General features: G+C 42.0%; 3 protein-coding genes and 1 long non-coding RNA gene across 4 annotated transcripts in view; 3 read left to right on the plus strand and 1 right to left on the minus strand.

Moving 5' to 3' along the window:
- The window catches only part of ipmkb (inositol polyphosphate multikinase b), a 19,700-nt gene extending 15,157 nt beyond the window's left edge, over positions 1-4,543 (minus strand). The window contains exons 1-2 of the mRNA XM_076298050.1: positions 3,656-4,543; positions 456-541 (exon numbers count right to left, since the gene is read on the minus strand). Coding sequence (XP_076154165.1) covers positions 456-541; positions 3,656-3,860 — 291 coding nt within the window. The 5' untranslated portion in view covers positions 3,861-4,543. The remainder of the gene's footprint in view (positions 1-455; positions 542-3,655) is intronic.
- Positions 4,544-8,130: 3,587 nt separating this feature from the next.
- On the plus strand, positions 8,131-11,465 carry rpl38 (ribosomal protein L38). The gene is made up of 5 exons (XM_076298051.1): positions 8,131-8,196; positions 8,385-8,412; positions 9,058-9,118; positions 10,185-10,307; positions 11,386-11,465. The coding sequence occupies exons 2-5, from the start codon at positions 8,410-8,412 to the stop codon at positions 11,409-11,411; spliced, it is 213 nt and encodes a 70-aa protein (XP_076154166.1). The 5' UTR covers positions 8,131-8,196; positions 8,385-8,409; the 3' UTR covers positions 11,412-11,465.
- Positions 11,466-14,321: 2,856 nt separating this feature from the next.
- Positions 14,322-25,000, plus strand: part of ttyh2 (tweety family member 2) — a 92,634-nt gene continuing 81,955 nt past the window's right edge. Inside the window, exon 1 of the mRNA XM_076298052.1 lies at positions 14,322-14,966. Coding sequence (XP_076154167.1) covers positions 14,838-14,966 — 129 coding nt within the window. The 5' untranslated portion in view covers positions 14,322-14,837. The remainder of the gene's footprint in view (positions 14,967-25,000) is intronic.
- On the plus strand, positions 17,726-21,533 carry LOC143137745 (uncharacterized). Its single transcript, XR_012990080.1, has 5 exons — positions 17,726-18,323; positions 19,133-19,214; positions 19,296-19,442; positions 19,684-19,760; positions 20,530-21,533. It is a non-coding gene; the product is annotated as an uncharacterized LOC143137745 (long non-coding RNA).

Genomic DNA, 25,000 nt, shown 5'->3' on the forward strand with positions numbered 1-25,000 from the left:
CAGTTGCTCTATTTTTTTTAACTGCATAGTCAGTTGCTTTGGACAAAGGTCCTGCTTTATAAAGCCGCTTGCACACACGCACACAGACACGCGCGCGCAGACACACACACACACACACACACACACACACACACACACACACACACACACACACACACACACACACACACACACACACACACACACACACACACACACACACACACACACACACACACACACACACACCACTTTGGATGCAACCCTTGGAGACTCACACACAAACACAAAAGCATGTACACAACAAATAAACGCACTCCCACTTGTGGAGTGTATCCCTGTGAATGGGCACTTCAGCTAAATAAATCCCTGAGTGAAAAATGTCAACTCGTAATGAGGTGGTGGAGCAGGGCGGTGTGTGTGTGTGTGTGTGTGTGTGTGTGTGTGTGTAGGAGTGGGTGGGGGTGAGTGGTTACCATGCTGTAGAACTGCATCTCTCTTGGCCCTCGCGGAGGAGGCTGAAGCTGCTTCAAGACAGTCCCATCCGGATGTTGCAGAATTCCTGTATCCAGGTAACACACACACACACACACGCACACATTGTTAAGAGTCTGCAAGCCTTAATAATGTTTGTTTAGAGGCCACACTCTAGTTCTCATCCAGGGTTTGACAGTGAGGTGTAAATGTGGTGGTTTAATCTAGAATATAGACCAAAATAGATCAGGCAACCATATGCCTGATTGGAATAACATTTAGGCCAAAGCTCCGCTTTAACCCTCTCTGTTTAGGCTAACATTTGCATTAAATGACATGACTAATAACGTTTTAGGCCTAAAGCCTTTCAAATATTAACAGCCACTTGTTACTATGGCTATTACAACTTGTTATTATGGTTTAAGCCAGTGTTTCCCAAAGTCTGGGTCGCGACCCACGGGTGGGTCGCAGGAGATTTTATTTGGGTCGCCAGCCCAATTTATGTTGTGTTATAGGCCTAACTGATACCATTTGTCATTTGATACCAGGAAAGCTAACAGTTTTCTATTAGGATGTAGATTGTTAACTACCACAGTCACGGTTTTGTCATAAAAGCTCATGAAACTGGCGCATGGAACTGGGGGACGAACGCATCGCAGAGGGGGTGCCAGAGCATGGATATCTACCTCTCAAAAGGAAACCGTTCTGTGGGGCGCCTGCCATGTACCTCGCAGTTACAAACTACACGGGACATGAATCCGCCTATTTGCACGAACATTAACAGATCCCAGCTCCTCAACTTTACTGATTAAAATCTAGTGACCGTGCTGTCAACTAAAACAGACATCCATAGACCGGACATAAGGCCATTCAATTTGCATGTAGATAGTTTAGATTGTAGATGCAATCTTTAAAGTTAATAGCAACTCCTCACATTCTTATTTCTGATTTAAAATGCACAACAGTGCATTATATTAGGCTACAATTTAAATGGACATTTTACACACTGTTCCTCTCGTTTTCTACCTCGCTAACTCCAAAGTAAAGGCGCATTCTTCCGGCTATATTGCGCAAAAGCCTCTTGTTCTGATATAACGACTATATAATATAATACAACAATACAATATAACGACTTGAGTTATTTGCTGTTTACATCGGAATTGACGTCCACAGTGTTATGGACCCATTTGTCTGCAACGCAACGTAGCCTACAAGATTTTTTTTTTAGAAATACAGGAACAGCTTAAATGCTGACGAATGACGACTGCGCAACATGCGAGAATTTCCCCAAACTCTCGGATGCGCATTAAAACGTATCTTTTCAGTAGTCATTTCCAACTTCTCACGTTGATGGTGCTCAAAATGCAACTCAACCGTGTTCAACGCATGATCTATCTATCTAGATCCTATAGCAATGTATGGTTGGGGAAGGCATAGAAAAGTTGGAGAACCTGTGGCCTAAAACAATATTGGTGGTTGCAGGGTAGATTTGAAGTAAAATGGGTTGCGATGGTCTGTCATTTTTAAAAAGTGGGTCCCCAGAAAAAAAGTTTGGGAAACACTGGTTTAAGCTACTTGTAATAAGGGCTTGACTACTGATTCTATGACGGAGTGATATAGGCCTATGCATATTTCCCTGCATTGGCTAGGTCATATAACATTAAGGTTACGGGGTGTGTAGGTTTGTACTTTGACCTGACATTACATCAGTTGATTATACAAATTAAACTACTTCCTCTGGTGGTGAAATGTTAGTCGTACAACTACAAATACACATTAGTACGCTGAGCCATAGTTCTTGGAAGAACTGCTGAACAAGTGTATGGAAACACCCAATACAGCATAATCTTCATGAGGCCATGACCTTTTGGACATTTGCATGCACATGTTTGATCCAACTAATGCAAGCATACGAGTAGAAAGTGGTGGGAAAAAACAAACCACACCAACACGTCCAGATGTTATCTAAGAAACAGACTGAATCCACATAGCAGATAAAGTCCTGCTGGAACACACACATGCGTGCACGCACACACGCACACGCACACACACACACACAGTCTGGAGGATTACATCACAGACTGTACAGTCCACAAGCTCTTCATTGTCATGTGCTGCAGAATGTTTTGTTACACTTCTGACTAATCTATTTACTATTTAGCTGAGTGCCCCGACTAATCTGACATATGACATTTTTGGTACTGATGTCATCACATTAGGCCTTTAATCCAATTACGTAGACTGGGTAAAGGGACTTTTCGGTCACTGCAAAAACTACTGAACAGCTGTTTTTCTGCAACTCCTCCACAATCTTACACATACAAACACACTCACTCACTTACTCACTCTCTCTCTCTTAATTTACTCTTCTTATTTCTGTTTGCAGATTATGGACTCTAATGTGTAGAGAATGTTTGTGTGTTTGTGTGTGTGTGTGTGTGTGTGCGTGCTGCTTAGAACTGCCCAGGCTTCAGTACAGTGCCTTGCTTTCACTGAAATGCTCCCAGCAGCATTAGTATTTAATCTGAGCAGAGGTCAAGTCTTAGAGCCCTCTCGGAGCTCACAGGACACCGCTCCCACACACAGTACCCTGCCCATGAGCTAACCTCGCTACAGGCAAGGGTAGGCTGCGGACCATAACACGTAAACAGACCAAATCACGTAAGCCATCATGACCGGCCATAACCTAACAAAACCTTGCTGCCACTCACTGGACCCATGAATATGCTTCTTTATCAGCAGTGTTGTAAAAAGCGACCAACAGCATCTTCAAACATGACATACTAATGTTTTTGTGAGATAACATGAAGCCTAATCCTACATCACTGATGCTGGGATCCAAATCCAAATGAGATGTAGTAGCCTACAAGCAAAAGCTGCTCGATATTCTTCACACACAGGCTTGCAAAACAGTTAGGTCGATCACAAAGGTGACAGGTGTCAGCATATTGTCACAGCAACATGTTGTTCTATGACTGCAATTAATAACAGTCCAATTTATACACAGAAAGAAAGAGAGAGTGAGAACCTATTCGCCTTTTAGTGTAGCCTACAGCTGAGGAACATGAGGTGGCCAAGCGTGGTTGACAGCTACTTCATAGCTAGATTTTTATATCTAAACAAAACCACAGCCCACATACGTTATGCAATTACCCGTAGTTGGCAGACATGATGTGTGGTGAAATAGCTTTAGTCTACTGACCTACTTTGTCTACACCATACTTATGACCAGCCACCTGATGTGTTAGTGGCACGCATCCATTCAGGTGAGTGTGAGCGGTCGCCTGTACGGTCTTCTCCCTCATCACAGATCCGGGCACACAAGTTCCTCGGTTGCCCACGGAACCGGTGATCTCCAGTCTCTCCAGTGCCAGCGAGGTGTCCATCATGCGATGCTGCGTCGACATTGTAACTGTTGACTCAAATGTTTCAATGGATCGTCCGTATGGGAGTGGACATCAAGCTCGCTAGCTATAATTCACATACTGTAAGAATGAATCCAAACAGACTTCGCGACATGTCTCCGAAGTCGTACTAAGATATCAGTCAGAGCTGCCTCAAATGAAGATTGTGTTTGAGAACCAAATTATGATCATGCAGCCGTTCTGAAGCGCTGTTTTTATAATTTCCACATTTCAGCCAGCCACATGAAATGCAGGCAGGCCACATCCCACTTCCTTACTTGAGTACTCCGCCTCGAAAATTACACCAACAAAGGCGAGGTCGGTGCCATGTGTAATCCCAAAATCTACACGAGCGCACCCTGAGCCTGTTACGGTCGCCGACGATTCGGTAGTGCTGGGAAAACAAATGCATAATAAAGCGAGCTCCGTTGTTGTTTGCTGCTTACGCATCCCAGAAGGCGAGTAGCGTGACGCACCCCCTGACGCAAAACCACAAGATTCGCTCTCTCTTGCCTCAGTGTTCCTCCAGTTTCAGATAAAAGGCATAGAGGACAAAACATTCATAACTCTTTTGTATCCGATGGACATGTCCGCCCTTCAGATCGTCGGTTTACGTTGTTGTCTTTGGAAAACCAATCGCTTGGTCAGGAGCGTGGTTGCTGAGCTTGCATGTCAACCTAGCAGGCTATCTGCTCGTCAGGACTGACGATAGTCCTTTTGCGACAATGCCAGCACTGTCGCAAGGAGAAATTTACGGCAGCAATTATTTGCCACCTAAAGGACCATAGCTAAGAACTGGAAGATTTATCACAGACACTAAAATAAATGATTGGCTATTTAAAAATAAAAAATGCCACTGTATGCCTACATCATGACTGTACAAAGCCAGAGCAGAAATGGTCACTTATTCAAAACAGAACTAGGTTAAAGTCCTTAGTAAGACCTATGCCAAGGTTATACTCTATTAATAATTCATTTTCTTACCATAACTGCATTGAGCTACCAACAAACAACAGCAGCACGTGTCATGGAAAATCAATTTAGTGTTATTTGCCTGAGCAAATGGAACATTTTGTCAACAAGTCATTTGGAATGCAAGGTGTTATCGGCCACAATAATTGTTTGTTTGTTAAACAGAAATGATTAGATAAGCCTCTTACCCATGCAAAATATGCCAGCCTTGTCTTCAGAGAGTAGATGCAAAAATGCTAATTAGAATTTTATCAGTCAGTCATTTAGTCATTAGTCATTTAGAACAGGACATGCCCCCAACAGACATTTCCTCTTAAAGATGCATGGGAAAAGGATCTGTGGATATGATGTAATTGTTTTTCTCTGAAAAGTCCTATGTTCTGCATTCCTGTGATAGCTTTGGGTCTTTCAAGAGGGGTCTAAAAGCTTGAGAAATCTAACTACTATCTGTTCAGCTTATGACCTAATTAATTATTTTTAGAGTTATAGGTTTGCATATAAATGGTTTCTGTTTATTTTGCATTATTGATATTAAATATATTGCATTGATTTTACTGTTATTATTACTAATTTGCTTAATGCAGGCTTAAGTTTACACTGCGGGTGTCCCGCAGGCGGGACAATTGCAGTGCCCCCCAACTCCCCCCAACATTCTAAATGAATTGTATGCACCATATTTCTATGTAGCATAGTACTATTATACACCCATTTAAAAACTCTTAGGAATCCATATGACAACATTTTTCATGTACAGTCTGTATAGTGCTTTACATTGTCAGATTAATCTTACTATGTCTCAATTACATTTTTATCAAAAATGCCCCCTCCACCTTTGGTGCCCCACTTTCTAGCTGCAGTGTATATTCCTTAGCAATAAGTAGATATCCATCCATAAAAACATTCATGTTGTTTTATCCAATATTAGTTGTACAGATGCATAGTCCATCTTATACACACCCATTGAACCAACAAAGAAAATGCAAAAATAGAGACTTTTGTGTAATCATTCCATATTTTGTGTAGTCCCCTGACATACATTCCAAATAGTCTACAACAAACCTCAAAGTGTTACCTTTCATTTGAGACCAGGATTATGCTTCTACACCAAGAGGTTGCCACAAAGTAAGCATTTTATTGTCAGTATGCATTTTGGGTATAGCCAAACGTCCTATGGGGAGTTTCCATAGGGCATTTTACAAAACGCATGAGCATATCTTGGCAAATAATGGTCTAAAGTACTCATATTTCATTCTATATTGATCTACTTTGAGATACAGATTCACAAGACCTGGTAGTGGGCCTCAGTTGTGTTTCCAAGACAAAATAAATGACTGAGGGCAGAATGTCATTTCCAGAGATGTGCAAAACCGCCTAAAAAAATCATTCTACCCTTTGCCACTCTCTGACAGTTCATCACACAGTCAATCTATTGGTACCAAAATAATCTACCAGCCCTCTGCTTTCAAAAGAAGTCAGGCACTTGAATATAAGTCAAAGTATGTGGAAACAGGGTATTGTTAGTAGGCGGTATGCAATTTCGAGCAAAAACTCAAAATGGGGGGGGGGGGGGGAGTGTAATTAACAACTTTTTAAAAACTGTTTACTGCTAATTATAACTATTATAATGTGCATGTGGTGTAGTTATGTAGTAGTGGATATACTGTGATAGTCTTGTTAGCTGTAGTAGGTATACTGTGATCAACCCCAAATGTTAAAACTTATCCTTGCCTATTTTAAGTGGGTATACTGGTGATTTTGGGTATAGGCCTACTGCATATTCCTGCTTATCACGTAGACCACTGTGTGCATGTAAGTCGCTTTGGACAAAAGCGTCTGCTAAATACCATAACCATAACATGTACCAGCTCGACTTTTGTCTGTTTTACACTTGCCCCCAAAGGAATTATCCACGTAGTGTCATAGCTTGAGGACATTTTCTGCCAGAAGATTGCAATAGACTTCTGTCATGTTGAGTTGACAGCAGAAGACCTAATGTTCACTTATTCTTTTTATTTGGGCTTTTTGCCTTTATTTGGATAGGACAGTGAAGATTGATAAGATGTGGGAGAGAGAGAGATAGGGGTGGTATCAGGAAATGAACGCAGGTCGGATTTGAACTTGGGTCCCTGTGGGCACTTGGACCCGTACCTGGTATGGCCTCTGTATAGCCTGTTGCGCCACAGCACCCCCCTACGTTCACTTATTATGACCGCCGCGCAGCGAAGCGACGGTCATATAGGTTTAGTCAGAATTTTTTTTTTTCTTTTTTTTTTCTTTTTCGCATGCCCAAATTTCCATCAATGCGTCCCGGGACACTGAAAGACCGGGGTACACGAAACTTGGTGGGCATGTAACCCCACATGGATAGCATGGAACCATCGTTTTTCGTTTTGATCTGTAGCCCCCCCGCTGGACTGGACCCCCCGAAAGGAGGGTAGGGCAGACACAGTTTTCTGTGAATATCTTGAGAACTGTAGGGCCTAGGATGACCATTTTTTTCCGTATGTTTGCCTCCAGGGGTCATGTTAACCCATTTCATGTGCACACATGTGCACAAACAGATACACACACACACACACACATACATTCACAGTAATCATACGTATGACACATACTCACACAGTAGACATATGTACGCTTGCATGCACAGGCACATACGCAGGCACACACACAAGCACGCACACACACACACACACACACACACACACACACACACACACTCACACACACACACACCCACACACATAACATAAATACAACACAAACAATCAAGAATTTCTCAGAATTATGAATAGGCAAGATGGAGGTGGGGTTGTATAAAATTAATTTTACATGTGAAATCTATGAACTAATCATGTTTTGGTACTTGTTGTCTAGCAGATACCAGTGAGAATTGAGTGTGGATAATGCAATTTAGTGAGACAGTTAGAATCATATAGGCCTTTCAGCGTGATTTCTTTTTGTGGAAAAAATGTGACGGACTGGGCGGCGGTCATATTTTGTACCGCTCTGCGGTACATGTAGTTAAACAAATCTCTGTCTTTGTATGTTTCCACCAGCAGAAATTGAAATTGTACTTAACATTTTTAAAATGAGGCTTTATTTTGGCATGATTAACATAATGACATAATTTGTTGTAATACACAACACTCTTTAGGCTAACTATGTGCATGCATGGATACATAGAAACCAACAGTGAATCCAATTTCAATATTCTCACATTGCAGTGCTGGCACCAGACCACCAGATGTCGGACTTTTGGAGATGCGATGGCAAATAAAATTGTCCCTTTGGCCATGCCGTACTAACATATAAAGCCTTCCGTAACGGAAGTTCCGCCCCTTTTCCCCCCTCGCTTGCCGACTGTGTAAGGAATATTTTTTTTTATACAACAAGAATCCAACTTAAATCTTATTGCATCGTGTTTTCTATTAGCAATACAACTTAACAAGATGAATTATGAAATGTCTACCTTGCGACTCGATATGTTATTGGTGAATTATAGATTTGTAAGCTCATGATAATTAAATATGTTTATGTCTCCCCTGTCCGCAGCATACAGTCAGCCATCTGAGCAAAGATGGTAAGTACCTAGCCAGCTAGTTATTCACCAATGTGTGGTGTCTGTATGCGTGTACAAGATACAGTATAATAGGTAAAACCCGTAAATGAGATCTGGATCGTTTCAATTGTGTGCGCAGGTGACTACAGTTTAGTTAGACAAACCTCGCAGTATATACGAGCAGGCCAGCTAACTTGGTATTAGCATGTGAGTTGTAGTCAAGTGATGTTAACGTTCAGCAGCATGACCAGATCCGTGTCGTTTCAGATAGTGAAGTCTAATGTTTACTCTTGTAGGATATAAGCATTTGTTCTAAACTAAAACTATATAATATAAATGAGAATTTTTTGCATGAGTTTTAGTATTAGTAAAGTTACACGTTACAGCACAAACAAGCCATTCAATTGCAAGATTTGGGTCTCGCTAACCAGTAACATTAGTCTAATAGAAGGATGCAGGACTTGGTTAATGGAGGCTGCTCTGGCACTTGACTCTCTCTCTCGTGGCAAAAGTGCATTCACATGTTTGCAACAGTAGGGATGGACCAAGTGCAAATGTTTTTTCATAGAATTTTTGTTACATCAACCAATTGTCAGCTAAGTTAATGCTGGATGAAGTTGGGATTTTCTTTGTGGTGGCTAACTTCAATGGTCTCTTCCTCAACAGCCACGCAAAATTGAAGAAATCAAGGATTTCCTGCTCACAGCAAGGAGGAAGGATGCCAAATGTAAGTCATTTGCCTGTATTGAGCCTCTATGATTGACAAGGCCCTGGTGAATGCTAAAGATTGAAAGATAGAAAAGTGTGTTTGTGGTAGTTTCAGGTAGTTTATAAATGTCTGCACTGTTATGTGTAAGTCTGAATGACTCCCCAAACACACACACATGCAAGATGTCCAAACATTGTGGGCTAGCTTCTGTGCCCATTGTGTATTACACGCTTGCTAGACTATTGCATGGACCAAGTGCTAAGTTTTGTCTCTCCCAGAAACCTTAGTTCCACCGGTCCACCAACACGCATAGCTTTTTTTGTAAACTTTGTTATCTTTGTTAAACTTTTGTTTTTTTGTGCTGTTTTTTGTTGGCTTCCTTGTGTATGGATGAAAGATACTGAATGTCTTAGAGAAGTGGTGTTTGGTATGTGTTCCACAGTGCCGTAGGATTGTGTGTGAGGAGGTTAGGTAGTCTATTGGAATATTAGTCTTATCAGACAAATGTGTTGCACATTCATGACAAGATACGACTTGAAATCAATTTTCATCTAATTGAGTGTGAAGTAGCATTTTGTAAGTTGGTGTGTTTGTGATGGGTGGTGCAGTAATTGTGGTGTTGATGCAGAGCATCGCTGCCCATTGACCACTGCTATGTGATCACATGGTTAGCTGCATACCGTTTATACATGGTCCTTGATGCTGCTAGTCTGACTCCTGATAACTATGGAGTGGTTTGTGTTTTATTTGTTGAGCAATGTTTGCTGAGTCTAGCTATGTTGGAAAACATATTTTAAGTGAATGTTAAAGTAAAAATGTTTAAGTGGGATTATGCACGTGTTGATTCTTAGTTTTTCAAGCACGACAAAAGCTGTCTGACCTTGTTTGTTAGTCATGAGAAGGTGTTAAACGTGTTGTAGACGGAGGATTTTAAATGTTTCCGTAGACATGACTCGGGTCGTAATGCTTGTTTATGCATTATTGAACAGGGTAGGTGCTGTGGTCCCTTGCTCACCTGGAAGTGGTCATTCTGCCTCAACTACTCTGTACCAATGTGTTTAATTATTTTTGTCTTATTTTATAGCCGTCAAAATCAAGAAGAACAAGGACAATGTGAAGTTCAAGGTCCGCTGCAGCAGGTACCTGTACACATTGGTCATCACAGACAAGGAGAAGGCAGAGAAGCTGAAGCAGTCTCTTCCCCCAGGTAAGGCCCTCACCACGACTGCATAGAGAGGTGGAGATGGACAGGGGATGTTTGTTTCTGGACTTGCTGCAGTAGAGCTTGTGCCAACTAAGCTGAAAGGTCATGCAGTGTGTGAATTTCTTTGCTCATACATTCATGGCCTGTGAATCGTGGCCCTCAGTAACTGTTGTAGTGGATTTTTTTTCCCCACCCTGTTTTCCTCATTTGTCATGTGACTGTAATGGCCTGAGTTATCTTTGTGCATCTGATTAAAAGTCATTAGAGGAAGCATTACTGTACTAGTCGTTCACATAAAAGAATGGACTGCAAATGAATGAACACATTAGTTACCGTACCCTTAAAACTGCACACTTGTGCAGTCTGATACCCAAATAGCCATGTACTCGATCAAGAGGAGATGGGGGAAAAAAAAAACACAAATGTGCAAGATGTCCAAACATTGTGGGCTAGCTTCTGTGCCCATTGTGTATTACACGCTTGCTAGACTATTGCATGGACCAAGTGCTAAGTTTTGTCTCTCCCAGAAACCTTAGTTCCACCGGTCCACCAACACACAGTTTTTATGTTTTAAATCCATTGATGCTGTATAGTGTGAATTGCTCAATTTTTTTTTTGTGCTGGCTTCCTACGGAGTGCCATGTGTTTTCCTTTGGGCCCTTGAAGATTTTATAGAAGGTCCATAGAAATGAGGTGTACTATGAAGCAAGGTTGCTGGCTTATCAAGCAAAACTGCAGGCGTGACAACTGATCTCAAAAACATGTCACTTGAACATGAAACAATAGATACTTAAATTGCCGTCATCGAGATCAGTTAAGTAGTCCTGATGTTACCTAGCTTTGTAGTACAGCCCTTTGATTTCCATCCAGCTTTTTATTGGTAGTTTTGTAAGATATCCTTGGTTGAAACACTTGGACTTTTATGAGAATGCATGTTGTGCAGCAATACTGTGGTTCATCCCCGTCTATCTGAAATTTCATATTCCAAAGAGTTTGATGTGAACCTGACCTGTGATGGTATTGGTACTGCTTGGAGTCCTGATTGTGATCACTCATTCTGTCCTCCCTCTTTCCCTTGTAGGCCTGGCTGTGAAGGAGCTGAAGTAGATGTCTCACTTGTACAAAGATGGAAATTGTAATAAAAATTGAGAAAAAATGAAATTAATGATTTTTGACCATGATTGTCTGAGGTCTGGTACCCCTCTATATGGAGTAAGTCCAGTCCTGGACTCAAAGCTTTTTATTTTCCCATTGGATATCTATGTTGTTGAAGTTCTGATAAAGTCTAGCTATAGACTTAAGATATGTACAGGAATCAGTAAACATCACACGGTAGTTCAAATACAAAGCATCTCTGTCTGGCCATCCCTTGGCTCACTGACAAATGTGATTTAATGCACTCTTAAAATGAATGCGTGTTAAACAGCTCAACTTGCATTGTTTATTAACAGATCTCTGTGTCCAGGGACGACACATTTGTTTTAAAGCTGCATTTTGCAAGATTGTTTTGATCATATTCACTGAAACCGACACTATGCTCCGACAGAACAACATAAATCAGCCGGTTTTAGAAAAAAAAACCTGCACTTCTACCTCCACCTAGAGCCTGTTATTTGTTTTGCAAAAATCCACAGCTCCCGGTTCTTCTGGTCCAGTCAGAGCAGGGCTGTGTGAAATCTGACTCAATCAGTCTGGTGCGCACTGACGAGCACGAACTCGATGAGAGGGTGCTCAGTGGTAGTGAGGAAGGCGCATGAGAGTTAACATTCAATATGTTGGCCAAGTCCCATCAATCTATCAGACTTGCCAACTGCAGTTTTAAATGCTGTGTGGTGTCTGCTGATGACCATCTTGCTCGCTTACTTTAGTCAAAACAGTTCTGTAGAAACACTGGATAATGTGGGATTGGTTGTGAAGGTGGGTGTTTTTTGACCAGTTCTGTAGTTCTTGAACCACCAGCAACTGATGAAATGGCACCTGCAACTTGAGTGAACAGGTTTTCTAGAGAGGCCTTTGGGAAAGGTCACTGCTGGGCTTATTGAGTTAATACATTGTCTGCTGATGTGAGTGCAAAAGGGGTGGATGGCCTAGCAAACAGGGCATACAAGATTGTGGTAATTTGAACATTTTAGCTAAACCTGCAAGAAGGTAAGCATGACCCCATACAGAAAGCAAATAGTTGCATGCATGAAAGCTGAATAAAGCAAACACAATATTACATATCGGCTCATGGACAGTAACCACACAAAGCAACGTTTCAAAGGAACCGGTTTGACAAACACTTTTTGGAGGCTTAACATTTTGTCGACAGATGTGTTAAACAACGCAAGTTGTGTTATTTCAACACATGTTGTGTAACAAAAAAGGGAACATCACAAACGCAAGTTGTGTTTTCAACAATTCGGTGCCAGTACACAAGTTGAGAGAATGGCACAATAACTACTTTTTTGTTATTCATTCATATGTATCTGAACAGGATTTAAACACAACTAACATGTAGGTCAGAAAGCATAATTAATACATGCTAAATCTGGATTTCGAGTGCACATCTATTTAATTCCAACACCATAAAAGTAGAGGTAGGCTATGCAGGTTAAATTAAAGTGTATAATTCTAAACACAGGATTTACTTCTTACACCCAGTTAAAACGGCTAGAGTAGTCTACAGCAGGGGTTCCCAAACTTTTCAACCCGCGACCCCCAAAATAACCGTGCCAGAGACTGGCGACCCCCACTATCCCTGGATGTGACTCAAAAAATAAAATAAAATGTGCGCACCGGCCATACGCACTAGGCTTATCCAAACACGGGCTTAACGACAACACAAAAGAACAGAGCAGCCTGTTATGATTTTTCATATAGAAATTTACTATATGATAAAAGCAGAATACCTTAGTCAAAAAATAATATCCATGTAACATGAGTGCACATTATTGCCGTCGTGCAAACTTAACTTTAAAACATTACTTTAATTTCCATTTTAACAGAAGAATATCTCAGTCAGGGTAATATCCACAAACTGTTGTAAACATATTTACATTGTTGCTGCGACTGGCAACTATGTTTCAGCATTAATCTCATCTAATGAGATGGATGCGCACTATGCGCGGAACACAGCAAGTCCATTCTTGGTTTAATTGTGGAGACGGCCACAGATCATCCTTCACATTTAGACGCGATCTGTATTTGTTTTTAAATATATGTCAGTGCAGAGAAAGTCTTTTCGCACAGGTATGTGGAGCCAAACGGCGTCAGTACGTCCATCGCGGCCTTAAATAGCTGTGGATATTCCCTTTCGACTGAAATCCAGAACTCAGCAAGCGTCTTGGAATTAAAATCTGTCTTTAAAGTGCGGTCAAGTGACATAAAAGCTCTTTTATTTTTCCCAAATTTATTTGATTTATGGAAATCATTTCGCGACCCACCCCTCGGCGTCCCGCGACCCCCACTTTGGGAACCAATGGTCTACAGGACCCCATATCTGATTGAGGGGCCCCAAGACATATCACATACTGAGGAGCCTCATTCAGACATGAGACATACCCCATCTTATTTGACTGAGGGGCACTATTCAGATATCGGGTAAATAGCATAACCAACTAGTGGTTTATCATTGAGGGGCCCTATTAAGACACATCACATAAAGGGTGTGTTATTTTGACTGAGGGGCCCCATTCAGTTATCAGGGGTGGAGAACATAGTGACTTAAAACTGAGCCCTGGGCCCCCCAGCACTGTAGGCACTAAATAGTGTAATTGAAATACATGTCTTGTTATATCCGTGTGTAGGCCTATCAGTGCTCTAAATTGTAAGCCTTCAAATTCGGGTACCAGTCGCCCAAATTTATATTTTCTCAGCGCGTGAATGCGATTCTATCCGTTGTACAGCAGATGGCAGCGTTGCGGCACGTTGAAAACTGGTTAAACGTGGGGTCGACTACTTCAGTGGATCAAAAGGTTCATTGCATTAAGATACGCTAATTAGCCCACATGCACGTCTTTAACGAAGTCTTTATTGTATGCGCATACGAGAACCGAGAAGTCTTTTTTTGCCACTGGATGTATGTAGACCTCATGCTCCCTGAAGGCAGCCAATCATGATGTTCTAATCCGAAGGTCTTTTCGGATCGTTCCGCTCCCGTTTCCTTCATTTCGCAAAACACTGTCCCGTGTCCCTGATTCAAGCGCGCCCCCATGCTCTTGACGCGACTCCGCGTGGATCCGTCTGTGGGTGAATGACTGCCAGACCAGCAGAAGAATGGCTCTACCTCAAAGGAATATATCGGGCAATAAGACAAGTTCATTTTGATCTACAACTACCACGTTTGGATATCTTAACTGAGGGAGCCACCGCTTCTTCTCCTACCTTTAGCTTGTAGCAATTAAGTCGTATCGCTTGGATTTTTTTCAATGCAATTCTTTTGTTTGAGAAGAGGGAAAGAACCATCAGGTTAAGCGGACTCTGGTTGTCCGCTCTCTACAAGGGAAGTGAATCTTTTTCAGTCTCACTTGCAACAATTTTATCGGGGCAGGGATGTCAACGGCACGGGTAGATTACATTGCACCATGGTGGACGTATTGGCTCCATAATTTCCCCCATATCAACTTGAGGTTTCAGCCAGTCGATCACACGTTCTTGCCGGAGGACGCGAATTACCAGCAGGTCAGTGAACTCCGCTCATGAGATCCGTGGTGGTGCTCTCGTGAGTTAACGGGGGCAGTTGGTTTAACTCTCTGTGTTCTACAAATCTAACTCTGTGCCCTAATACACGAACAGAAACCTATTCGTCAGATTAATACCATTGCTTTATAACTGATGAGGGAAGCCTGTTGGTGTGTGGTATTTAACCATTATCCATTTGAAACGATGGTCCAAAAGAGTTTAGCCTAAAAGTAGTCAATGGGAACTCTGCTGCCTATAGCACATTTATTAGACATAGGCTATGCAAAATGGATTGAGTTTGCAAGTCTGAAATCTGAAAGTGGGTGTAGGCTACCAAGGCGACGGTCTACTTAGGCTACTGTCCCAACATCCAGACAAACATAAACAAATGCAGGGAAAGAATGAAAAGAAACGACAGGGCTATTTTAAGCCTTCAATACAAATTGAGCAATTCAGGAGTAACCTACAGTGGATATCAGCCAGATGATTGTGGCACTTCATGATTTCCGACAGAAGAATGCTGTTTGCATCTCGTGCAAGCATGTGATGGTTATGGCCTATGTAAAGTAGTGAGACTATGACTTGAATATGCCCCAGTGTAAGTGCAGGGCAGTCAAAGAACGTAGACACTACTCATTAAACAACCTATTAGGCTTACACCTTCAGTTGTTGGCATCAGATATCATTGGCCACATGGTTTATAATTCAATCATTATCAAAGGTAGTATGTTAGACATGATCAGGTTATACATGACAGATGATGATCTTAACTCAGGAAATATCCTGGACTTAAACTGGGGGTGTTTTACCCACCATAATCACTGTTACTCATGTCATAGGATTTATGACCCACATGATTTAAGAGCAACTCCCAAGGTTCATACTCACCTTATAAAACCTGTGTGTGTGTGTGTGTGTGTGTGTGTGTGTGTGTGTGTGTGTGTGTGTGTGTGTGTGTGTGTGTGTGTGTGTGTGTGTGTGTGTGTGTGTGTGTGTGTGTGTCTGTGTCTGTGAGCCTGTATATCAGAGCACTGTTGCACCTAAACGTGGGACTCACCCTTTGTGTAGCGATGAGACCAGAGAGAGAATGTGTGTGTGTGTGTGTGTGTGTGTGGTGTGTGTGAGCATGTGTGTGTTGTGGGGGAGGGCTCGTGTGCGAGCAATGAAGGGAGAAGTGCTCATTTCTGTAGCTGTCGGCTCCCATTAGAGTTGAGGCTGATTGGCCCGCCTCGGCTGGAGGGGGGGGGGGGATCGCTACCCTATCCTGAGATGCCCGGGCCAGCCTCTGCTGAGGAAACAGTCTCAGAGGGACAGACAGACTTACCCACAGCACGCCATTCATGATTATCACCACTCTCCATTCATGACTATCACCGCGCATTCCTGTATCTCATCTTTATTATGTAGCGATGATATAGGCCTACGATGCTGAAGGTAGACTATTTGGTGTGGAGAGTAGGATTTGGCCAATCTGGGCCCAAATTAAACTATTAAGTTCCAAAAAGATGCTGAGCTACACTGGATTGGACTTTGGGCCAAAAGCATTTGCCAGGTTATTAAACTTAAGAGGTTTCTCACTTCAACTGCTGTATATCTGCTGTTGTAAAGCATGTATAACATGGCCAACTGGACAGGAAAACATCTCACAGTAGCGCTGTAATAGACGTGAACACTGATGCAGTGTTCTAACTACTACATTTTATTGACACTTAACACTGAAATGAGCTTAGTCTTGTTTGCTTTCCCTGACTTTGTGGGCATGAACAAATGGCATCATGTGGTACATGCACACACACACACGCACACACACACACACACACACACACGCACGCACATAAACACAAACACACACACACACAAACACGCCCACACAAACACGCACACACATAAAAACACACATGCAGGCAAGCAGGCACACACACACCCACCCCATTACACCCACACACTTACTCACAAGTGAATACACACACACACATGCAAGCAAGCAGACACGCGCACACACAGACACACACACACACACACACACACGCACACACACACACACACACACACACACACACACACACACACACACACACACACACACACACACACACACACACACACACACACACATATACACACCCCATTACCCCCCCTCACACACACACACAAGCAAAAGCACAAGCACAAAGAAGCAATACACAAAAGCAAACACACACACTCATTTGCGTACACAAAAGGTTGCAAGAATAGGGGATGGAGTAGGATATGGAGAACAAATTGACAAGCGTGATTTATTTTTGCGGAGAGAATATGCAGGACTGAGCGGCGGGTCATATTTTGTACCACTTTGCGGTACATCTAGTTAAGCAAGCTTCGGTTAGACTGTAGACTCTGCACTGCCCAGCATTTGAATTAAGGCTCTGTTAGCTCAAACATGCTGTGAAAGGCCTAAATCTCTGTACACAGTGCTTATCCCTCAGCTAGCTCTACAAACTCCACATGGGCTTAGTTATACTGCCCCGGTCCCACCGGGGCTCTCTTACAGTCAAGCGGCTCTGGTTGTGGTCAGCATGTTTAATCACGGTCAGTGGGGCCTGCTTCTCGTTTTCTCTCGGTCATGATCTCTGTGGCCGGTTCAGATCGGCATGCTAGAGATTAAATCAACGCGCCACGGCCAGGAAAAAAAATGGATTAATTGATTGTTTTCCGCCATGTTGAGTACACAGTAAAATTCCAAGAGTTAAAATGACAGAGTAGACTGTTATTGACTCTAATAGAGTTACATTTACTACAGTTGGAGTAAAATGTACTCTGGCATATTAGTTAAACAACAGAGTTAAAATCACAAGAGTTAATCATCCACCCCATTTTCTTATTTGGACGCCATTTTAGAAATTTCTTGGGAGATGTTTGCCTAATTATTATTTGGATATTATTCATAAAAGAAAGTGTTTTCTTCTGGTTTATTCCAAAGTCATTCGGTAGCTTTAAGATTTTTTTTCTGGACTAGGCTACTAAAAAAATACTTGGAAGTTTGTAGGCTAGCATGTGCTACAGTAAAATAGGCAAATACTGCTAAGCTCTCACCCATAAACCAGGCTATAAACGGAGTTTCTGTTATCAAGCCTATAGCTGTTCACAAAGAATAGTCAAAGCGAACAAACATTATAATATTATTATTATTATTATTATTGTATGTTTGTTACATGCAAGTGTGTAAGGGCTCAGGCAAATTACTAACTGGCGGAACGTGCCCTCGGGCATCTCAGGTCAGAGACGAACGTTAGTAGCCTATCACCCACTTCCTTCCATTTGAGAGAATGCAGCGACGCGACGGAGCCTGGTTAGAATCTCTCTGAACTGCAGTTGAAGGTGAGTAGATGTTCATATAAAATACACTTACTAGAGATTTATTTCACATGTTCCGTAGTATGCCTCGAAAATGATAAACGATAAGCGGTGACGCGAAAGAGGAGTGTAACTTAACGTAAATGTATGGTCAAGATATCATTCTGAAATGTGTTGACCTTCAGGGGCTAACGTTAACGTTAAGTTAACTGCTAACGAAGGTTGAAAGTTAACGTTACCTCTGTGTAACATGAGGTACATGTCAATTCGTGCTCCTGTATTGTACAATGCTATACGTTTTTTTTATCATGTTAATATTTACTCAACCAAATATGATACCAGTATAATCGTCTTTAATGGTCAACATTGACTTGGTTAGCCTATCAGCCAACGTAGCTCTCATTGGCAGCTTAGCATAATGCAAATCAGATATCAAATAAAGGCTACGGTTAGCTTAATGAGGTAACAGTTACTGTTGTTAGCTACTTAACATTAACGGTCATTAATAGGGCAAATTAGCTTAAAGTTCATGCTCTACCAAAAAGCTTGTTTCACGTAAAACAGGCATCCATAAGCATGAATTTGGCCTTCACTAGTTGGTTATTTCAGAACTAGCTGCATTAATTTACTATCAAGGACATGTGCTGATTGCTGAATGTGCATCATTGATAGCAAAGAAGACACATGTTCAATGCAAAGTGCCAACAGGTGCACGTGCCACATTTACTAGTTTAGTCAGTGTCACTGAGATAGTTGTTACCTGGTTTGTTTTAAGAAAGTGTTTTAAAAGTAGTGTTGATTTTGTCTGAATGTTTGATTTTATGTTTTCTCAGGATGTTGGTGAAAATACCAGGCAGACCAGATACATTAAAATGGTGGAAACTGATACCACTCTAGAGGATTTCTTTAACCAAGGTATTGATTTATTCAATTGTTGCATTGTTTAAGTCTATTGTCAGTTTTTTTTTTGTAATGTTCTGTTAATTTTTATTTTAGTGTTTATGAAATTTGATATTGAAGCCAAACACCAAGCTGGGCTAAAATGTATGAGTTTGGTACAGAAGATTGACAACTATGTGTCTGAAGATGTGGTGAAGGATCCAAATTGTGGTGTATTAAAGCTGAAGCCTGCAGAAGATGATGGTGAGTTGTAATATGGAATGTAGTTAAAACTTGGTACAAGTTTTGTGACTATATCAAAAGCAGTTGCAACACATTGTTTTGATGGAATGCCATTCTGTGGGGTTTGTGGATGTTGATTATGTCCGTCTTTGAGCCTATTTAGTGTTTAAAAATCTCAGCCATCAAAGACTACATGACATACAGCCGTCACAGGTACTGGACATGACTATATTACTGATTTATTCTGTCCTCTGCTTTGTAGTAGATGCATTATGTGATTCAGATGACACCACTGCCTTGTCTCCAAATAAGCCCAAGGGAGATGATGGGGTAGAGCAAGTAAGTGGCATTTTTTCCCTAGTTAAATATTGGTAAAATCTTTATGCTGCCCATTAACACAAAGGTAACCTAAACTGAAACCCACACTGAGGTATTTTTTTCTTTTTTCAAAAAAATTCCACACTCAGATCTGTGCAAAATGATCTTTTTGTTCTAGATTTCGGTCATAGACCCTCTTCAGGAATCCTGAAAAAGGCCTATGACCGAAAGCTATATAAAAAGATAATTTTGCACAGATGTGAGTGTGTGGATTTGTCATGCTGTGCTTGACTTTTGACTTTAAATCCCTGCATCTCCACCACCAGATGAACAGTATTTTTTGATCAAATGATTGAACTTGAAATGAAACCATTTCATAAGTATTTCTGCATACAAATTGTAATGAATCTGTTTAAGATCAAATACATTGTTTACAGTGCACTGAATTTCACATTGATCTCCATTTCTCAAGGTCACCGAGAACTGTCGGTACAGGGGGGAAAAAACAAAACAAAAAAACAATCGGATTCACTTAGCTCGAGATGCTGCAGCCAGGAAGCTACTGCGCTACACTCTAGGGGCATGTTCCTGAGCCCCAATGTTCATGACCCCAGAGTGTAGTGCTGTAGCTGCACAGTCGCTTTAGCTGCTGGCTGTAGCAACTAGAGCTATGTAAAACCGATTGTTTTCGTTTTACATACTCAGTGACCCAAGAAATGGAGATCTATTTGGAAAATCGCTGGATTTCCCCTTAATGCTGGAACTCACCCTACTTTACACTGTTTTATAGGAACATTTCTATGATCCAGCCAGCGGTTCAGGGTACCTGGCCTGACGTATTAAAACAATTCAGAGGAAAGCCTCAGGAACCACAAAGTCCAGCACACAATGAACATAATGGAGGACCAGCTTCTGAAGATGTGCCCGAGCCAGTCCTGAATGAAGAACAGCTGAGAGAGGCGGTATCTCTAATGAAGCATTCTTCTGATGAAGAAGTTGTGCGGCTGAAGGTGAACGTTTGATTATCGTCAGAAAAAATGGTCCATGACCCTCAATCACCTCATATGCTTGCAACATTCTCTCGATTCGTGGATGTAATGGATCAGATAGAGCAAGACTGTGTTACTGTTTGGTGAGATTTCAGCGAACCTTCTTGAGAGGTGGTCAACTATGTTCAAAGAGAAGACTATTAAACAGAGTAAAGGTCTTTCTTCCTCCAGCATCGAACTACAAAAAAGGATCCAGGTAGCAGAATCACCACATGGGCTGTGTCCCGGTAGAACACTCAGGTTAAAGTGTGGTGAGACTGGGTGTTTCAGGGACATTTTCTGGCTTTTAGAAAACATTTGGAAAGGTTACATGAGTATAGCGTTAATAATGTTCATGTTTTGGAAAATAACTGTAGTGAACACAGAAGTAATGATTTGGCGGTAGATTTTGATACAGTGGTTCCTGTTATGCATTCTGCTGTACATGAGATACAGGTTAAGGAAACTATTCAGTTTTGTTGAGTGATAAGCAGTGTTGAGGAAATGAATCATACTTTAAGTCATCTTGAAAATCTCTTCTAGGCCCCATCCATTGGATCATGCCTTAGGTATGAGCTGCACCAGGCGCATAACTGAAGCGTTCCGTTCGCGACGTGTAACATTCATTTTAAATGAATGGTCTATTTTTTTCGAACGGACGCGCCGCTATCACGTCTGTTGTAGCTACCTCCATTGATTATAGTGGCAGCTAATTGTTGCAGCAGACGCTATGCGAACGTAACGCTTCAGTTACGCGCCTGGTGTAGCTTCACTGTTAGAATGTGTGGACTTAAACATGTTGGTGATGCTAGAATGTTTCAGTACAGACTGTAGAGTGAGTAAAATTGGTATGTAAGCTAATGTATCACTAACAACAACTTGATATTATGTTTTAGTGGCTTTGTTCCATTTGATGCCAAATGTGTTGTACATGCATTTACAAAAGGAAAAAAAAAAATTGAAACTTTTTATATTGTATATTGATACATTAACTTAATATTTTGTAATAAATATTTTTTCAATAATTTGTCTGTATGTCCTTCAGATTTTGTAGAACTTGATAAAGGGTAAATAAAGACAAGCAAAATGGTGACTCTAGCAAGAGTAGCTGGGAATAAACTGTGAATAGAGGTAAACTAAGATTACCCCATTAAGAGTTAAGATGACTCTGGAAAGAGTTGTTGGCTTATAGAGTAGATTTTTCTTTACTCCCTGTGGAGTTTATCTTGGTGATTTTCCAACTCTCTATAGAGTAAATTTAACTCTGAAAAATGTGCTCTAGGAGAAGAGTCAAATTTACTCTCTGTGGGGTGGGACCAATGGGTCTCTATGACAGAGTCAGAATCGACTCTATTAGAGTCGAAAACAACTCTGTCAATTTTACTGTGTAATTACGCGAAAAGCCGTATGAGGGATGAATATGTGAGATAAATAGTCGAGGCCACTTTGAGTCTTTTTTCCCCCCCTTTGTTAACGATTCATTACACTGTAATTGGTTTGTGGCCCTTCGAGCAAGCTCAGTGCTATTTAAAACATGTTCCGTTATTCAGAATTGTGTAATAAAAGCTGTGTTGGCTGCAGCAAACTGGAATGACACACACACACACACACACACACATCTGGCCAGTTGGCCTTGGCCACTGCTGACGACACACACTGTTTGCCGCGTATAAGTCAGGAATTGATGGGTCAAAAGGTTTTCGGCCCATATGATTCTCCCATTTCCTGTGAATCTGTCAAACCCCATAGCTGTTTCCCGTCCGGCAGAGGAGGAGGAGGAGACTCTATTGTGTTTAAATAACATGTAAGGATGTGGTGGGGATACCACAGCCCTCCCAGTCGGTCTGTGTCGCCTACGTCCCCCCCCCCCCCATCACTTAATCACTTAGCATTGAGACAGCGCTTTTAGTAGGAAATGTTTTAATTGCCTTGAAAACTTGCACAGAGCCGGACGCTCAGTCCCACGGGAGCCTGCGCTCTTGAATGCCACTTGAATGGTCTCTCGGGTCACACTCCGAGGGGCCTGTTTGAATGAAGGTTGGGGAAGACGCCAGATGACTCATGGAATGGCAGTGAGAGAGACGTTTCATTAACGTTTCATTAACGTTTCATTAATGCTGGTCAAACAAAGTGTTTGGGCATGCAAGGCCTGCTTTGGGTTTGCGTTTGACTTCTCTGTTTTCCTTCCCAGCTCTAACTTGGGCCAGACTCGTTGTCTGTCTGTTAGGCTTAGTAATGGTATTGTAGGCTTAGCACAGAGAAAGCTGACCTCCCATAAATGATCATGGGAATGCCAGTAACCCAAGAAGCCCACCTTAACCACAGGATAGTGCTATAGCTTTTGCCTTGAAATCAAATCTTTCAAGTTGACCTAGAAGATATATTCGCGTGTTATGGCTCTATGGAGAGTATGCAAGGACTGTTGTTCACGCTCTGTGTGTGTAAAATTGAATTTTTCACTTCCCCGTGGTCATGCATCTGATCTTTCACAGTGTGCGGTTTCGTTTCTGCAGTAAGTCAATGCAGGTTGCACAGCAAGGTCACCAAAACACGGGCTTCAGACAGCCCGAAGTCTTATCTTTTAATGAGTTCAAACCAGAACTGACTTGATAGGGTGGCTGAAGTTGAAGGGTTAGGCCAGGTACTTTTCATCAGGAACCTTTTAGATTTTTGTTGGAAAACATAAAGTCTTTAGGGTGGTGTTTGCTGATTCTTCTCTCACCGCCGAGAGACAAGTTAGTTTGCAGGCTTTATGTTCCTCGGCTTTTGGAAAATTATGTTTTGCCTCAGTTGAATGACCGCGTCTCTAAGTTTTGGTCTTTGTTGTTGCCTACACAAACCCTCCACGTCTCTCCTTGGGCAGCGACCAAAATGGACAAAAGAGCTCAGTTGTGTGTGTCCCACTGAAATTGCCATGGGTAGAGACAGCTTGTGGTTAAGCTTTCTCTTAATACAACCCCCATTTGTGTTTTATTAGCGCATCTCAGTCTTGCACTGGACAGGAGCGAGCAGACATTCAATTATGAAAACACACACACACACACACACACACACACACACACGCAAAGATCTTTCTGCCTCAGTGGCATGGGCCGACGGAGGCTCCAAGGAAACAGTGTTCTGCCTCGGTTCTCCGAAACAATCTCCATCCCCTGACCTCCCTCTCTCCCTCTTTCTTTCTCTCTCTCTCTCTCTATCTCTCTCTCTCTCTCCTTTACTCTCTGTCTCTCTCTCTTTGTCTCACTTTCACACTCACAACAAACATGCACTCTATCATCCTGTCAGTCAGTCTCTTTACATACTCCACTCTCTCCCTCTCGCCCTCACTCTCTTTCCCTGTTGTACTTCTCTATCGCTGTTTTTGGCTGACTCGTTCGTTCTGCTAGCTTCTCTCTTTCTTTCCCGCTTTCTCACCCAATCCTTTTCTTTGTTTTTTTTAGAGATACGAAGGGCCCCCAGTGACTCTTATGTAAATGAACATGATGTAAATAGGAGAAACGATGAACTCCAAACACGTTTTTTCCCCCTTTCTTCCTGTTAAGCTCTTTTATTGGACGCGCACGTCTCTTGTCTTCCGCTGCACCATGCATGTCAAAATAGGTCAATTACCCATAATCCACCAGAGCCTATTGTTTGATTCCAAGCAGTGTAACACTGTTGGACAGTGCCTGTGCCTGTGCCTTTTTACCCCCCTTCTGGGCCAGATGCCTGTGTATAATCTCACACTGAATATGATCTGGCCGATACCTGGAAGAAGGTTTGCCAGGCATGCATTAGGCCTGGTAAAAAATAACATGCCCATTTCCTTGTCCCTGTTAAAGGATTAATTCTGACTCTGCCTCTAAGATGTAGACTGCCATTTACACGTCGGTTACAGGCTCTTCCGGCTCTCTCTCTCTCTCTCTCTCTCTCTCTCTCTCTCTCTCTCTCTCTCTCTCTCTCTCTCTCTTTTCCTATAGCATGCATTACGTCATTGTACACTTTGCCGTGGGTGTCTGGTCCCTGATGCAGATGTTAAGCAGCTTTTCCCAGTTAAACTGTGTACAAATTTGGCTTCCCCGCGGCCGTGTCTGCAGGCCTCTCCGATTTCCTGCGGCTCAAGTATGTTTTTCTTCTCAGGGAGAACTTCAGAGGCAGACCTTGGCCCCCAGGCCCTGAAACTTAAACAACTGTAGGGAGGAAAGAGAGAATCGAAAGCCGGCAGATCCCCCCGTAATCCTTTGGGCTGATGGG

The sequence above is a fragment of the Alosa pseudoharengus genome, unplaced genomic scaffold, assembly GCF_046254945.1.
Source record: "Alosa pseudoharengus isolate Yale_2024_CS ecotype anadromous, Long Island Sound unplaced genomic scaffold, YU_APseudo_1.1 YU_APseudo_1.1_scf_21, whole genome shotgun sequence".
NCBI classification, from domain to species: Eukaryota; Metazoa; Chordata; class Actinopteri; order Clupeiformes; family Clupeidae; genus Alosa; species Alosa pseudoharengus.

Bases quoted from the DNA above. Each gene is read 5' to 3' on its own strand.
- rpl38 (XM_076298051.1), top strand. The intron at 9,119-10,184 runs GTAAGTCATTTG...CTTATTTTATAG, and splicing joins AAGGAGGAAGGATGCCAAAT to CCGTCAAAATCAAGAAGAAC. The intron at 10,308-11,385 runs GTAAGGCCCTCA...TTTCCCTTGTAG, and splicing joins GAAGCAGTCTCTTCCCCCAG to GCCTGGCTGTGAAGGAGCTG.